General features: G+C 43.6%; 1 protein-coding gene and 1 non-coding gene across 2 annotated transcripts; both read left to right on the forward strand.

Annotated features, from left to right (window-relative positions):
• The first annotated feature begins 778 nt into the window (after positions 1–778).
• On the forward strand, positions 779–9,574 carry hhipl1 (HHIP-like 1). The gene is made up of 9 exons (XM_030443502.1): positions 779–1,394; positions 4,137–4,783; positions 4,916–5,059; positions 5,166–5,494; positions 5,688–5,814; positions 6,270–6,415; positions 7,399–7,480; positions 8,031–8,113; positions 8,236–9,574. The coding sequence occupies exons 1-9, from the start codon at positions 1,098–1,100 to the stop codon at positions 8,775–8,777; spliced, it is 2,397 nt and encodes a 798-aa protein (XP_030299362.1). The 5' UTR covers positions 779–1,097; the 3' UTR covers positions 8,778–9,574.
• Positions 9,575–11,094: 1,520 nt separating this feature from the next.
• On the forward strand, positions 11,095–11,167 carry trnat-ugu (transfer RNA threonine (anticodon UGU)). Its single transcript has one exon. It is a non-coding gene; the product is annotated as a tRNA-Thr (tRNA).
• Positions 11,168–17,714: the final 6,547 nt, after the last annotated feature.

Genomic DNA, 17,714 nt, shown 5'->3' on the forward strand with positions numbered 1-17,714 from the left:
ACAGTTTGTTATTACAATGGTCTCTATAGCTCTGTAACTGTAACACAGTGGGCTTTTTTGCTTCAATGCACTCCAGCCGGAAAGTCTGAACACAGCGGCAGACATGAATCTTCACTGTGGATTTGAAACACTGTGGTGTTATTCTCTCTCGTTCGTCTCCTTGCAAACACCCGTCTGTTGCTGACATACACCTCTAACTGGGACTCATCAGTAAACAGGACTTTGTTTCTCAGACTTTGTCCTCCTGAGAGCTGGTTTAGAGACTGCGACTCGTCCTCTGAGACACCACAAGAGGACAGGACTGATTGGAGTCTTGCAATTTATTTATCTGTATTACTTTGTTTATTTATTTATTTGCGCAAAGTCTGTATCAGTAATGAAGCTGTTTTTCTATATCACTGTTGGTCTGCCTCACTGTGCTCGGTCAGCAGCATCACTTCCTCTCTGACTCCTCAGACTGTCAGATGTGTTCCAGGTGTATGTGACAGTAAGTCAGCGTGCTCTCAGAGCCTCCTGCATTTCTCTGGACTATATTGTGCACTACAGTTGTTTTTATCATTAGGAGCCACATCTGCGGTTGAACTCCCCAAATAATACCGGAAATATTCCTGGTTCCTTCCCCCCCCCCCCTCCGTTACTTTTACAGGTGTTATAACGTGTTCTCTGGCCTGCACGGACTCCACGGACACTGAAGTAAATCCTCCGCTACAGGACATGGACACTGGGGTTTAAAGAGGAGGCGGAGTTACGGTGACCAGGCCTCGTGTCTTATTATTACTTGAATAGTCGTACTGTTGGCGGTGTGATGGTGTCATCATCATCACAATCCCGCCGGTCTGTGGCACAGTCCGCCGCGGCAGACGCACCGTGCTCCGGGGCTGGTCTGCGCACTGCTCGCGCTCCTACCATTTTGTGCGCAGATGTTCCGGGACAGCGGACGGGTTCAGACTGAGCTCCACAGCTGAGCTCGGCTCCAGACGAGCCCGGCTGACAGAGGACACGGCGGGTCACACGTCAGACGGCGACAGTGAGAGCAAAGTGCAGACAGGAAGCCGCTCCAGCACAAACTTTCTCCTCCAGAGCTCCCAACACACGCCATGATGCGGTGGTGTTACGGCAAAGTCCCGGGTCGGCTGTGGCTCTTGCCGATGACCGTATGGTACTTTGCGGCGGTATGGATCGCACCTGTAACGCTACACCCGCAGTGTTTGGACTTCAAGCCGCCCTTCCGCCCGCAGCGGGAGCTGGACTTCTGCGTAATGTACAGAGAGTTTGGCTGCTGTGACTTCCAGAAGGACCAGGAGCTGATGAGGAAGTTCTACCAGATTATGGACCATTTTGATGATTATGGCTATGAACGCTGTGCTGGATTCGTGTCGGATCTGCTCTGCCAGGTAGGCATGCATGCACAAAGGTCGCTCGGCTGAGTCCGTAAAGTCCGAATCCTGCCAGCAGCCCGAGCACAGAGCAAACCCTGAGACCCCACAGGCTCAGGCAGGCGAGCTGTCATGTAAGATGAGCCTGTATGGAGACTAAAGCATTCACCAGCAGTGTGTTACAGCAGAATGACTCAATATACAGGACTGCTGTTAAACATACTGATGAGCTGAATTAAGGGAAAGGTCAGCCCCGGTGTAGGAAGCAGGGGCGATTCTAGGATCTGACCTCTGGGGGGGCTCAGCCCCCCAGGAAGCAGCCGACATCTGCTCTTGACAAGCAATTATGAGGCTTCTGAATGTAATCCAATTTTTTAATTTCTTAGAAAAGGCTAAGATTTTTTATAAAAGCATATATAACAAGAATCTTTGATTATCCAACCATGATCTATGTACAGTGACATACAATCCCCCCACTAAATCAGCCATTTCACTGGATGAGAGTCTAACATCTTCCTAAACCTATGATGTATAACATTAATGATTAAGGATGAACAATGATCAACGTTTCTCCCAAAAAAGGTGGTCTAATACTTTATCTGGTTATAGCAGCATGTCTAAACATTCTCATAGGCCTAAATTTGACAATTTCATCCAGAGGAAATGCCCCCAGATTATATATTTAAATATATTAAAAGGCTAAAGGTGTGTCTGTTGATTTATTGACTACCTTAAAATAGTTTTAACTTCTTCAATAAAAAATGGTGGATAGTTGAAGTGCAAGGCATTTAAATAAAAGCTCCCCCCAACTCAAATGTCGACAGAATGAAGTTGGGATTATGATATATCAACTTTAATGACACAGTGATACTTTATTTTAAAATGAAAAACATTTAGCTGATGAGTTTCACATTGAAAGTTAAATTGTATGAATTTCCCATCAGTTATATTTTGATGAAAAGTAAATGCATTTAATTGATCGTGATTAGTTTTCATAAAACACAACGCCAACACATGAACACCACACTGAACATACAGTCAGGAAACAGCACGTTAGATAAATCATTCTGGTCTCTTCTGTAGTCTAATTAAACAGTAAACTCTCCCTCCCTCTCTGTGGTTGTACATCGGACTACCGGGGGGGGGGGGGGGGGGGGGGGGGGATGTGGACACAGGAGGACAGCCAAGCAGGCACTCAGCCATGGGTCCCACTGATCCCCCTCCCTCCTGTCCAGCAGACTACCAGGGCAGCGAAAATCTCTGTCAGTGTCACTGACACGTTATTATTTCCTGATTGTTGCGTGAACAAGTATTTAGTTGAAGAGTGATGTGAGGCCGGTGAAGCGATCAGCTCTATGTTGGCCAAATCACACACACAACGCCACTGAAAATTCAACCGCTGGCTCTGCTGCATGGAAACTATAATTTAACTTTGAGGTCTGTTTTCAAAGGACAACTCCATTCAGGGAACGGCCACCAAAAACAGGGACTGTCCCTGAAAAACTGTGGTGTCTGGTAACCCCAGGGAAGGCACAATCCGTCACTAGGCTATGTAATTAATGAGCCAAACACATTTAGCTATAATCAGTATACTAATAACTGATCAAATGATTTGACTGATGTGAAAGGGATTAGTCGTTATCAACTCACAAACTACAGATCATCTCACTATCACACCAGACTCATCACCTGTCAACATGTCCACAGGATCGGAGAGCAATTGCTGGCAAATAAGGTGTGATGAGGTCAGATAAATAAGATGGTGCTCGTCCATGCAATATTTTCTGTGTGAGCAGTAACACTTCATAAACGCCTCTTACCTGGATCAGCAGCCAATGTAGGGAGGACAGGTCGGGTGTTCTATGATCAGATGTTCTGGTTTTGGTCAGCCGCCTTCTGAACAAGTTGAAGGCTTCTCACACTAGATCTGGGTAGACCGGGAAACTGTACGTTGCAGTAGTCAAGTCTGGATGAGACAAAGGCTTGTACCAGGGTGTCAGCATCAGAGTTAGTATCAAATTTTTGAAATGTTGCGGAGATGAAAGAAGGCAGTTCTAGTAATACCTTTAATATGTTAGTCAAATGCAAGGAAGGAATCAAAAGAGAAACTGAGGTTTTTGATGGAGGGGTTATGGGAAATGTCACAGTTTTCAAATATGAGGGATGTGTCTCAAACAGGTGACCCTTGCTAGGAGGATCAACCGTTAGCAGCTCAGATTTGATGACATCTAGATCTAAATAGCGCCTAAACACTCTTCTAGTTCGTTATTTGAGACTGGTCATCTGGCAAAATCGGTGCATATAATTGAGTGTGGTCCATATAACAATTCAACTTGCAAATGATACAAGCAAGGGAGCAGCATATAAATCTAAAATAACAGAGGACAGGCCCTTGTAAAACACCGTGTTGCACTCTTTAGTGGTCCAAGGTCATATTGTTGTCGACTACACAGGGTGTCCTATCAGCCATATATGAGTTAAACCAGACAGCTAAGCCTCTAACACAATCTTGTCGATCAAGACCAGATGATCGACAAGATTGTACAGACACATGACCTCAAATGTATGCAAACAATGTTCTGTGCTGGCTGGAGCTGTACAGAACATGAATTGTTTGCCACTACATTCCCAATATCATGTTGGTGGCCAAACAAATCACTTTGTGCTTTTTCATGGAAATGTCTACATCTAGGTATCACACTCAGTCTCCCTCAGTATTGTCTCTCCTCCCATCATCTTCACTCTCGTTCATCTCTCCAGGAGTGCTCTCCCTACGCAGCTCACCTCTTTGATGCCGAGGACCCGAGCACCCCGGTCAGGACCATCCCTGGCCTCTGTCCAGATTACTGCTCCCAGCTTTGGATGAAGTGCAGTTCCACCATCCCTTACCTGTCTGACCACCCAAACATAGCCGAAGTCAAAGATGACCAGACACGTTTCTGCCAGTACCTGCAGCTAGACGACATGGACTACTGCTACCCACACCTCCTCAGCAACCAGAAGCTGACAAATAACCTGGGCCGGGTTCAGTCCGACTCGGACGGCTGTCTGCAGTTGTGCCTGGAAGAGGTTGCGAACGGGCTGCGGAACCCGCTAGCCATGGTGCACGCCAATGACGGCACGCATCGGTTCTTTGTGGCGGAACAGGTGGGCGTGGTGTGGACCTACCTTCCTGACCGGTCCAAACTGGAGAGACCATTTTTGAACATTAGCAAGGCAGTGTTAACATCGTCATGGGAAGGTGACGAGAGAGGCTTTCTGGGACTTACCTTTCACCCCAAGCACAAGTACAACAGGAAGCTGTACGTGTATTACTCAGTGGAGGTGGGTTTGGACGAGAGGATCAGGATCAGTGAGTTTCACGTGTCAGCCAACGACATGAATGTGGTGGATCACGCCTCTGAGCGGTAGGTATGGAATGGACATCCAGGTCAGCAAGCAGCAGTGGGTTTTTCGTGATCACATAACAAGCTGCACGCACAGACAAACTCACACCTTGTCCTTTTCTTGTCTTTTTGTCACGTCCACTTTTCTCCCAGGGTTATTCTGGAGATTGACGAGCCAGCATCAAACCACAACGGGGGGCAACTTCTTTTTGCAGATGATGGCTACTTGTACATTTTCACAGGAGATGGTGGAATGGCAGGAGACCCATTTGGGAAATTTGGGAATTCCCAGAACAAGTGAGACGTCCACTAAAAATTACTGAAATAAGACACTCTAAAGATTCTATTTCTAGAGTTTCTATGTGTTTGGATAAAATATGACATTGTGCCTCATCTACTTTAGGTCAGCTCTGTTGGGTAAAGTTCTCCGCATTGATGTGGATGACAACGAGAGAGGCCCATTGTACAGAATTCCTCCAGATAACCCCTTCATACACGAGCGAGGGGCGAGACCTGAGGTTTATGCTTACGGTGTCCGCAATATGTGGAGGTGTTCTGTGGACCAGGGCGACCCTGTGACCAAAGAAGGCAAAGGACGCATCTTCTGCGGGGATGTGGGCCAGAACAAGTACGAAGAGATTGACATCATCGAGAAAGGTCGGAACTACGGCTGGAGAGCCAAAGAGGGCTTTTCCTGCTACGATAAGAAGCTGTGTGCCAACAGCTCGCTAGGTAGGCATTGACCCACGGTTACCTTCTTTCAACTGCAGACAGCAGTGGTGATCCGAACCCTCTCTTACATATCAGGTTCTCTGGGAGATATTCATTAGCATGTAGTGGAGTATGGAAATGGAAATACTGACGCAAAGTACCCCCAAAATTATATAATAATAACACCAAGCATGACTTTTTGATGTTTTTATAGATGATGTCCTGCCTATTTATGCGTACCCTCACAAGATGGGAAAGTCAGTGACGGGTGGATATGTGTATCGAGGCTGTGAATACCCCAACCTGAACGGCATGTACATATTTGGAGACTTCATGAGCGGGTAAGACTTTACAGCTGAGTCTCTCTCCAGCGCCCGCTTACTTGCAGCAAAATCAACTTTCCTGTTATATTGTGATGGTGGTAAAAATCAGCTGCACCTTGAACAGCTAACATTCAAATGCTGCATGGATGATAAGTCGGTATATGAGTACTTTATCGTACTGCAAATACATTTTGCTGATAATAATGCAGGACCATTTATATCACACTGTAGTATGGATACTTTTGCTAACCTAATCTTAAAATTAGAATACTATCCCACCACAGTGATGCACTATCACACCTTCGTGCATGTTCTCTAAGGCTGTTAAAAAGTACTTTTGGAAAGCAGGACAGGATGAACCGAACTAGAAGCAGACAGTACGTGTCAGTAAGGTATCAAAGTTCACACAAGGCTCAAGATAAAAAATAACTGCGTACTTCACATTAGAGATTGTAGATTTGATTCTCTTCCAGGCGCTTGATGAGTCTTCGGGAGGACTTCAGAACAGGGCGGTGGACGTACAACGACATCTGTATGGGGACGGGCGTGACCTGCTCCTTTCCCGGACTCATCGACAACTACCACCAGTACATCATCTCCTTTGCAGAGGATGAAGCTGGTAATGAATGAACAGATCCACAACACAAACTCAGTTGGAACTTGGAAATATGTATTCTTGTGTACTACACCATAGGGTCAGGCGGTATCCAATTTTTGATACCATTAAACCTTAACCAAATGAATAAACCTCCAATCATTGCTAAATCATTTTTATATGAAACAAATAAGAGAGATTATTATTATTATTATTATTATTGTTGTTTCAGTTGGATAATTTCTTTCACACACCAACAGAAATATGATACATGTTCTGCAGGATCAACAGTGGGCTTTGAACTCGACAACTTCATCATGGCAGCAGTTGGCTGGTGACTGTGTTGAGATGTCCACGTAGATTTGAAGTGTAACCATCTGCGGCTGTCACCTTCTTCATTTTCTCACATTTTGCACACAGCCTCGTTGTGATTTGCTGACTCTCCCTTTTCATTGGTTTTGGCCAAAATGCTGCCAATCGAGGAGTTGGCCTTTTTTGGTGACCAACTTGGAACAACTAAGTGGTTCAATTGAAATTGTCTTTTACCGTTCTAAATGAATGTACTATAGGCTGTATCTAAAATCAGTAACAACAACAACAACACTCAGTAAAGTCCTTCAGTGCATCATTCTCAAAGACTTTCCGGCTCACGGCTCAGCCAGAGCATTCTGTGAGCTGAGTGGACTCGTTTTTCTCCCGTTGCTAAGTCACATTTCCACCGTACAGGAACCATATGGTATTGTAGTGATTGTTGAAGTTATCAGTCCCACCCTCAGGTGTTGCCAGGGAAACAGAGCTATTGCTTGTGGAAAAACTTTATTTTTTGATTGCAAAACTCGCTGAAATGGGTTTTTTTGTTTGTTTTTCTGTGTAAGCAGGATAATATTCTTTGAGGAGTTTCACTGGCCAACGAACAGTTCTGGCCTCCACATCGTCCTGATAATGGACACCTCATCAGGCACGATCTCTTAATGCCGTCTTCATGTGACCTCTTCTTTATATATTAGGTGAGCTGTACTTCATGTCGACCGGAATACCGAGTGCTACGTCACCCTCAGGAGTCATTTATAAAGTGGTGGATCCCTCAAGGTGAGTTGTGTAATCATTGCTTCTTACTGTCGTTTCCCATGTAGAGTAAAAAGCTTTCTGTGCAGAGAGTCTGTCCAGTCCTGCTTTTTGTTTCTCGAAAGACACACATCTGTTTCTAATTACAATACAGAGGCATCTCGTTCTCTCTCCGTCGTTCTTTTCTCAGCCTCCCTCTGTTTTGGTGAAGAAGGGAGATTTAGCAGTGTTGGCAGTAGTGTGAAAGGCCCGCCATCCTAAATCTCCCTTCTCTGACATCAGCCCTTTTTTTACACAGAAGTCCCACAATATGGCTTCAGCAAAGCCTTGCCATTACACTGGCTTTGCTTTATAACACTGAACCGAACAATGCTGCCATAATGTTGCCCCAGTGATTTTAGTTTGCATGCCAGTGTTCCAAAAGCAGCACAGCAGCACATGCAACAGTGTGTGTCCCGCGCTATATAACAGATGTCGGGTCAGCTCTGTTACTGCTTTTATATCTACCTGCTTGTGCTCTGTGTTCTTACATGCAACGGTATTTAATTCTCTTGTGTTATGTGCTGTCATTCAGACGCGCTCCACCAGGACAGTGTCACTATGAGCCTCTTCCTGTCAGAGTGAAGAGTAACCTCATCCAGTTCATTCCTCAGGAAAGTGAGTCCACTTCCACAACACTTTGACTTCACTGCTGATTAGCTACAACGCTCATGAAGTCTGTCATTCCTTTGTTTTTGTATTCACGTTGGGTCTCATGATTCTCATCATTCTTCCATAAGCATTCATCGGCACTAGAAACGAGCCTGAGCCAGAACCCACGGAGCCCTATGACTGGCTCCAAGAGCTTATTGACAGTCTGGGTGAAGTAGAACCAGAGCCGACCCCCCCTTTGCCGACCACAACTACCACCAAACCGCCCAAGCGGAAAGGCAGGCGCAAGAAGAGCAGATCCAGAGCACAGAGTGCGTCCGAGCCTCAGAATGGCGGCGTTAGGCTGGTCGGTGACGAACAGGGCCGCAGCAACCAAGGACGGGTGGAGATCTACATCAATGGAGAGTGGGGCACTGTGTGTGATGACCTGTGGACTACCAAGAACGCTGCTGTGGTTTGCCGGCAACTAGGTTTCAGGTACGCTCTGAAGGCAGCAAGGAACTCTGAGTTTGGGGAGGGGAAGGATCTGCGCATTCTTTTGGATGATGTTCAGTGTGAAGGGACAGAGTCCACCCTGCTGGACTGCAAACATGCTGGTGTGGGGTTACATAACTGTGCCCATTACGAGGATGCCGGGGTGATCTGTGGCAACTCAGATGCAGGAGTCTAAATGTTTGAAGGCTCCGACGTCGGAGCTAACATTCATTAACTTAATCCACACTAAATATACAGAATCATGGTAAAAACATCTGTCCTCTTGTATTCTCTCGCTGGAAGATTTATTTTTTTTATCAGCCCCACGAATGGGCACACCAAATATAGACCACATAATTTTGTGCCATGATATTTCCAGCAGGTACAATGGTGTAATTCTTCTTAATGCATTTTGTATTCAGTCCATCACAATAAAAAAGAAAAGGGAGAAACCATGCAGAAACATAGTACAGCCACAACGCACTGTATTTTCAAATATGGGCATGGCACAAACTCTTTTCATGGAATCCATAGGTTCATGTAAAAAGTTCAGGAAATCATCATTTAGAGCAGGAGGTGATGTGAAGGGAGGGAGCACCAACAGAGACAGTCCTTCATCAAAGCTTTCCAGAAGTCATGTAAGAGATAACCTCATACATACAGCTCGGATGCATGATGATGTGTGACACTGTAACACAATCCATGGGTGGGAGCTTCCTCTAGTAATGTCTCCTTTTTCCAGTATTTTCCTCAAAGGTAAATGATAATATAAGAGTTTTATGTGTTGTTTTTCATTACAGATTGAATGTTTAATTTGAATGTAAGTTTGGCACTATTGAGTCTGCCTTCTCAGTGATTTGTTGTGTAACAATTGGAGTTTGGAGTCTGAATGTCAAATTTCTTCTGTGTTGAATGTCCAATGTGCACTGAATGTATGGTTGTATCAAGAAATGTTTTAATAAAAGCTTTCTAGCTGCTACTGGTTTCCTCCCACGCTCACAGCAAACAGCTATGTTAAGTCTGATGTATCGTGACATTTGAGAGCGCTGTATCTTGAAGGGTTCATACAATGAATTGAAAAGACCAAAAGGTAACAGATCCTGAATGCTTTGGATATTTTCACATAATGCGTTTAATAATTACCATCTGCAACAGCTGAGGCTGGTTATGTTTTGCCACTGGTTCATGGTGTGAGTGTATTCTACCACACCTTCAATATCTGCTGCCCTGTAAAGGTTTTTTGACAAACCACTAAAGTGTATGTGTGTTTGTGTGTGGCCGCATCGTAGCCTCATCCGGCATGGTATCATGCTCCTGACCTGTGTATCAGGAACTAAAGTGACCACAATTTTGAGTTGGGTGCTTTTCCAGGTGATTGTGTTATGGCAGTGTGTGTGTGATAATGATTCTGAGCATCTCAGTCAGGGGTCAGAGAGTGAATATATTAAGGAGTGTGGCGGCTGGTGTGATCACACGGAAAGATGGTCTCTACTTACAGTAAAATTTTGCTGAAACATCAGGATGTGTTGGCGAAGCTAACCTGCTGTCTCTGGCTAACAAAATACATGTAATAGGATTACGTAGTTAGGATATAAAAAAGGTAACTGTATTCCAGTCAAGTCACAGAATTAAAAGTAGATTACAGATACATTCGATAAAAAATGGGATTACTAACACGATGACAGTTTAAAAATAACAAATGGTAGGCCTATTAGCCTGTAACCACACACATGCACAGACATGACAGCTTGAAGAATACACAATCATTAAGATGAAACAAAAGTAAATATATAATATATCTTCTTGAATTGCATATGTTTAGATTGGAAGGAAATCAAGTTACATTGCTTTAATATTGAGATAATTGGATAATGTACATTTCTAAGGTAACCCTGCCGACCACTGAAGCCAGCCCACACGCTTTTTTGTTGGTACATGTATATATTAGGCATTACGGTAATAATATGTAACAGCTGATTTCAAAATAAAATTAAGGAAAACTGTCTTGTCTTTTCAGTTGTGTGAATAATTAGTAAAAACTGATTAAGTTTGACTGATATTAATCATAACAACTATTTTATTGGAAATACAGATTGCAGGCATTAGGCTTATTATAAATTAATTTAATCTTGTATCTTTATAAATATTGTTTTATTTTGAAATATATGTTTGCTTGCTTGTTTGTTTGTTTGTTAATCAATTCAATCATAATCGACAGACTGACTCAATCAATGAATGTGAAACCCGGTCACAGGAAGGTCGCTTTTATTTTGAAATTAGTTCAGACCCTCTCTTACCGTAATGCCTAGGTACGTGCGGCAATTTTAATCGAACGTACTTGAATCCAAAGCGGCGGCTGGCCGCTGGCCGCACTCACCGCGTGTTTTGTAACGAAGTTGTTGTACGATAGAGCTCCGTCATATTGACGTAAGCATTCAAACCTAGTGAGAATAAGTACGTCACTATTCATTGTATCATTAAATTGTTAAGAAGAGGCCGAGGGTGCCGCGATTGGCTCCATAGCTCAGTGGTTAGAGCACTGGTCTTGTAAACCAGGGGTCGCGAGTTCGATCCTCGCTGGGGCCTGGATCGTTTTCTACATTCTCCACCATACAGTGAGGGTTAATTCCGCGAATCACAGACGACATTTTGAACACATCTGGAAATGCCAAAGGCAAGCACACATTTTCAGATATGTGTCTGGCTGAAGAATGCATCTCCATATGAGCATCATGGGTCTTCAGCAGAATAGCACTGCTGTAAGTGCAGCACTGCACAATTCAGAATGGAAATTGTAAAATTCACATAAACATAACACACGTGCCTTAAAGTTGTTCATTGTTGCATTATCATTGCGACATCTTGAAATGCAAAAGTAAGTGTTGACCAGGCTTTATGGATGAATAAATGATGAAGCAGTTGTAGAGTTCAGTTCATCTGAATTATATATATATTTAATGTTTTCCATATTCAAAGTATCCAGTTCATTGGTGTTTTTGATTAACTTGTTAATTTGATCAAATTTGTTCACATTTTTTAGTCATTAAAAATATAAAGCCTATCTAATGATGAGCACTTCAGTGTGTTTGGTTTGTTTTCTACAGCTCATTTTCAGTTTTAATAAACACCATTACAACTGAATTGAATGTCCATTTTTCTTATTGACTGGTAAGTAGGTGTCCATATATCAGGGGTTAATGGACACCCTGCAGCCAATCAGAATCGAGTATTCCCCCAGACCATGGTATAATGAGTTATAATAGAATGTGCCAGAGTAAACAAATCAATGACGTATTGAAATACTGATTGTCCCTTCAACCCTGTTATCTCACTGTGTTCAATACTGTTACAATAGATCTTTATGGATATACTGTTAGTAATGGACTTCAACATAGTGCATGTTGGTTTTTATTTACAATGTATTATTTTATACATAAGACAGCGCCCCGTCCTTCTACACCTTCTGCTCATGGTCCAGGGGAGAGGAGTTTGGTCCCAGCGCCTCCATCCACCATCCCACCTGCTAACCAGCCGAGCTCCACTGGTGTGAACCGCTCCGGCCCAGTAAAGATACACAACTGCTCAGTGGAAGATTCCAAGAGAGTCTACCATGAAGTGGTAGACGACCTCCTGAGGTACGTTTGGGTCAAACATGCTGACTCTGTCAATCAGATCATCACGTTTGTCAAATGATTTAATGATTCACTCAATCACATTTTACACCATCTCTGTTTCCTCCACTCCTCACAGGTACCAGAGTGGCCAGGTTTGTTCCGTGCAGTTTACAGCTGGGACAACGTATCAAGTGGAAGTTGTGGGAGAGACTGGACCACCTCGCCATGACATCATCAACCCATCAAGATGGACTCACACAACTGGAAGTCTCGTACGGGGCTGGAGTCTCTCCTCCCCTCTATGACGAAGACACTTTGGGAGAAGCGAGCCCTGGACAGCCTCCACTTAAAGGAGCCAAGAAGTCAAACTGACCTGAGAGCAGCGGCTTCACTCCAACCCTCTGTGATAACAGTTCAATGAGATCAAATCCAGCCTGTAAATATTAGAGACCTCAACACAACTGACTTCATTTACATCAGTACGTGCAGCCTCCGTCAGCAATCAAGCCTCCACCTCGAACACCATCTACACCACCTGACAAGACCCAACTTCTGAGAGCCATCTGGAGTGAGAGGCTCCATCCTCCACCTACAAGTCTCCTCCAGTCACTTTTAAATCCAAAATTGGCGCGCAGGTGGTCGAGTGGGTAGAGTGCATGCCACATATGCAGCTGACCCCGGTTTGATTCCGGCCAGAGGTCCTTTGCTGCATGTCACATCCCCCTCTCTCTCCCATATTTCCTATCTGTGTCCTGCTTAATAAAGGTGTCTATGCCAGAAAAATTATTTTAAAAAATCCAAACCGTGCCTTCTTACTACGTCAGCCATCTGCTGCTCTAGCCTCCACCTGCAGACAGCAGACAGCTGCAAAGACATACTCCACCCGAATCTTCAGCCAAGAACATCAACTGTCAGCTACAACCTGATTCGTCCAATTGCAGCTGCTTCCAACTCCTGCCTCCACCTACTGCCTGTGCCAGAAACCTGCAGCCACCAGCTCCACCTGCAGATTCTAGCAGAGAATTGCAACAAGTCCACCTACAGCCAGCAACATCCACTGCAACCTCCACCTGTGGATTCTGACAGATTGCTACAACCCATGTCCTCCAACTAAAGGCCAAACTGAGTCCTCTTCTAGAAACCTCCACCTCCACCATCAGCTTAAAAAACCTGCTGCCTCCAACTGTCCATTTGTGCCAACGAGAGCAGCACAAGCCTCCACCGAATCTCCACCAACAACCTGCAGCTACCAGCTCCACCTAAAGACTCTGGTTGAAAAGCGCAGCCAAAACCTCCACAGAAAGTGTCTTCTACCTTCGGCCTTTCATCCTCTGCCAGTAACCTGTTGTTTCCTCCACCAACAGATTCTGGATGACCATTGAGGCCTCTACCTCCACCTCCATCCTTGGCTGAAAATCAGAACCTCTGCCTCCACCAGCAGAAGTGTGCTGACAAACACAAGCCTCCACCTAAAGCCTCTGCCAGGAACCTGCAGCCACCAGCTCCACCTGCAGATTCTCACAGAAAAATGCCACTTCAATGTAAACCGACAGAAACATCCACCTCTTCCAGGAACCTGCAGCTGCCACCTCCACCTGCATATTCCTGGAAAGTGCCGGCAGAACCTCCACGTAAAGTATCTTCCATCTTTCTGCCTACAGTCTCTGTCAGTAACCTTTTGCTTCCTCCACCTAAACATTCTGGAATACCAATGATGCCTCAACCTCAACCTCCACCTCCACCTCCATCATCAGCTTAAAGAATGTGCTGCCTCCACCTGTCGATTTGGGTCAACAAGAGCAACCCAAGCCTCCACCTAAAGTCTCCACCAGTAACCTGCAGCCACCACCTCCACCTGCCAATTCTGGTAGGCAACTACAGCCAAAACCTCCACCTAAAGTGTCTTCCATCTTCTGCCGACAGTCTCTGCCAGAAACCTTTTGTCTTCCTCCACCCACAGATTTTGGAAGACAGACACAAGCCACCACCAAAAGTCTCTGCCAGAAACCTGCAGCCGCCCAGCTCCACCTGCAGATTCTAGCAGACAATTTCAACAAGTCCACCTACAGCCTGCAAAGCCTGCCTGATGTGGAATTCTCAAATGACATGCCATCATGTAGTACTGGCAACTACAGTTCAGACAATTATTCATTCTATGGAGGAAATTGTTAATGATGTTCAAGATCAAGCACTAGAGGCTGTGCTGAAGGTAGTTCGTAGTTCGAGTTCAGACCTTACTCAAATAATAGAGGATTCTTTGAATAGATTGGACAATCCATTTTCTATGTTTAATTCAGAGGCCAAAAGGCAGAAATATTACGACGACAAATTGGGAAATAGTTGAGCCCGAGGAGTATGTCCTGGGAGTCAGATTAGATGTGCGTAGAGATAGAATTACCGGCGTCTATCACGAAGTTCCAATAACGGACAAATATATGTATGTTCCCCATCATGTCTTCTCTTAAATCTATGTTCAAAAATGACGACTTAAAAGAAGCCTTTTTACAAGACAAACTAAGTGAGAAAGGAATTTACAGAGGTACTCATGATGGTTCGTATTTTCAAAACCACCCACTATTCGCTCAACAGCGGCATGCTCTTCAGCGTCTAATCTACTACGATGATTTCGAAACTGCTAACCCTTTGGGTTCTAAACGGGGTATTCACAAATTAGGCTGTCTTTATTTTACTTTACAAAATCTTCCATCCAAGTTCAATTCTGTACTTGTGAATGTACATCTTGTTTCTCTTTTTCATACTGCCGATGTAAAGAAAGACTTATGGTTTTAATAAGATACTGAAGCCTCTTATTAGAGATTTAAAAATGTTAGAAACTCAAGCAATACAACTGCCTTTTTTTGATGAGCCTTTGCTTGGTACTGTTTTTCAGATAACTGGAGATAATCTTGCTCTACATGCTGCTTTGGGTTACGCTGAATCATTTAGCGCAACACATTGTTGAAGATTTTGTTTGGCTAGAAAAGGAACAAATTCAATCCTTTTTTTCAGAGGATCATCCTCATTTTATTTTACCTTCAAAAACTCTGTATAGAGAACAGTGTGAGGAACTTTGTGAAAACCCCACCCCCCAGTCAGTGTATGGTGCTAAAAAAATGTGTGTATTCAATTCTCAACAGTATTTCCACAGTACTGACAACTATGCAGTTGACATAATGCATGATTTATTAGAGGGTGCAGTGCAGTATGAACTCAAGTTGGTTTTCCTTTATCTAGTTAAACAGGGTTATTGTACTATTTATTATGGACTCAACACCTGCAGGAGTCATTGACTAACCCCTGCTTGAGAGTTATTAAGTGACACTGCATTGGTTTTGAGAAACAGCTGGCTGACTCTGCTGATTTTGCTGTGTGCCAGCAACATCCACTGCAACCTCCACCTGTGGATTCTGACAGATTGCACCTCCAACATCTACCCTGAAAAACAACCACACTGCCTTCATCAGATTTGTACAGACAGACACAAGCCACCACCTAAAGTCTCTGTCAGCAACCTGCAGTGGCGAACTCCACCTGCAGAGGCTGTGACCTAAACTCCACCTTTAGCCTCTGCCAGTAACCTGCAGCCACCACCTCCACCTGCAGATTCATGCAGACAACTGAAGCCCAGACCTCCTCCTATAGCCTATGCAAGCAACCTCGAGCTTCCTCCACCTGTAGATTCTTGCAGATAGCTGTAGTCAAACCCTCCATCTCAGTCCTCTGCAGCCTGAACCTCCACTTGCACCCTCTGCCACACACCTGAAACCACTGCTTCATCCTGCTTATTCTGGCATGGAGCTGCAGAATAATCCTCCATCTACAGCTTCTTCCAGCAACCTGCAGTCCCCTCCACCTGCAGATGATTGCAAACAGCTACAGCCGCCACCAGAAACATCCACTGCAAGTGAACATCCAGTGAGTAAAGTGCAGTAAGTGCTAAACTAAGGAGTCGTTATCGAAGGATCTGAACTCCATGTGAGAGGATACAAACACATTTTCAGAACTTGAATTTATTTTGTTTTGTATCATCTCAGACAAATATCAGCTGGTGGATCAGTGCTGTTCCTAAAGGCATCATCAAACTGGGTCAGTTGTCGATCATGGAGAAGTCCAAGCTGTGTAACCTTCATGGCATTGTCCTCCAAAGAGCTGCTCGAAATCATCAATACACTGAGGTAAGCCACACATTTGTTCTATTTCTCATGGGTTTTAATTAACTAAAGATCTTTGAATTCTTTTTTATAAACGATCTAACCTAGATTTAGAACAAATAAATGCATATATCATCCTCCTACAGGAAATGATATCCGGCGTCTTCACTTGAACAACAGCAGTGAATCATCACCTCTCTCCACGTGGTTCCGCTCGGTCAAAGCTCAAGATCAACCAGAGCCCAACAAGGTCCTGACCCGGGACCTCTCTGCTGCTGCAAGGAAAGAGACACCAGAACTCCTTTCAGAGGGTCAATAAAATATCAGCCTACATTATTCTGTTCTCAATGAATTATTTTAAAATAGTCCAGCTGAAGATGGTGATGTTTCATTTGTCATCATAACAAAGCATGTAGTCGTATGTATCCTCATACAAGCCCCACAGGATGTGTAGCCCCAGTTACACCTTTACACCTAAAGGTGCTTAAATGTCTGTGTTTGTTGACAAGTGTGCAGATCTGTGAACTGTTGGATTAAAAGTTAACTAAACTGTACAAACTGGATTTTTAAATGTGTATGATCATTTGAAATGATTGTAATAATGATACCTTAGGCAACATATTGGTTTAGATAATAACACAACTTATCAAGACAAAATATTCATATTAATTGATCCGATCTTACAAACATTCTGTGTCAAATGTTTGTTTTTACCAAAGAAAAGTCAGTCGTCACAAAGAAGTCACAGTTTACAGACACAGGTCTTCATGCAAATAAATAAAATGAATTTTTTTCTCATCATTTAAAAAAATAGTCAGCTGTTCAAGCACCAAAACTACCTTTCATGATAAATGTAACAACATATTTGATCACAACAAAACATTTTATGTTGCCTATTTGTTGTTTATGAAAGAATGAAATGCTTATTCATGGAGAAAAAAAATCACCACATGCAACAGTGACAGTCGTACAACAGTGAGTTGTGCAGTTATTCTTTTTATTTGCTATTGTTTTTTTGTTTCAAAATTCAAATTGAAAAGTGGAATTCAAACTGAGATATTGATATTCACAATATTAATGAGGTAATAATACAAACTTGGAAATATTTATGCTTTCCATAAGTATGTAAACAAGCTGTTCTCAGAGGAAAATAAAGTCCCACAACACTAATTTAAACCAGAAAGGTGGCAGGGTCCGCCACATAGAAAAAAAGAAAACAGTATGAAATTACTGTAAAACAGTGTAGTTAGAATTCAGATCTTTCTTTCAGAAAAAGGGGATGAGTAACAGGACTACAATCATTAAGTGAAGAATGATAAACTAGTTTGTAGCCATGCATACGTGCACACATGACAACACTCCATGAGT

This window comes from Sparus aurata, chromosome 16, assembly GCF_900880675.1.
Source record: "Sparus aurata chromosome 16, fSpaAur1.1, whole genome shotgun sequence".
Taxonomy (NCBI): Eukaryota; Metazoa; Chordata; class Actinopteri; order Spariformes; family Sparidae; genus Sparus; species Sparus aurata.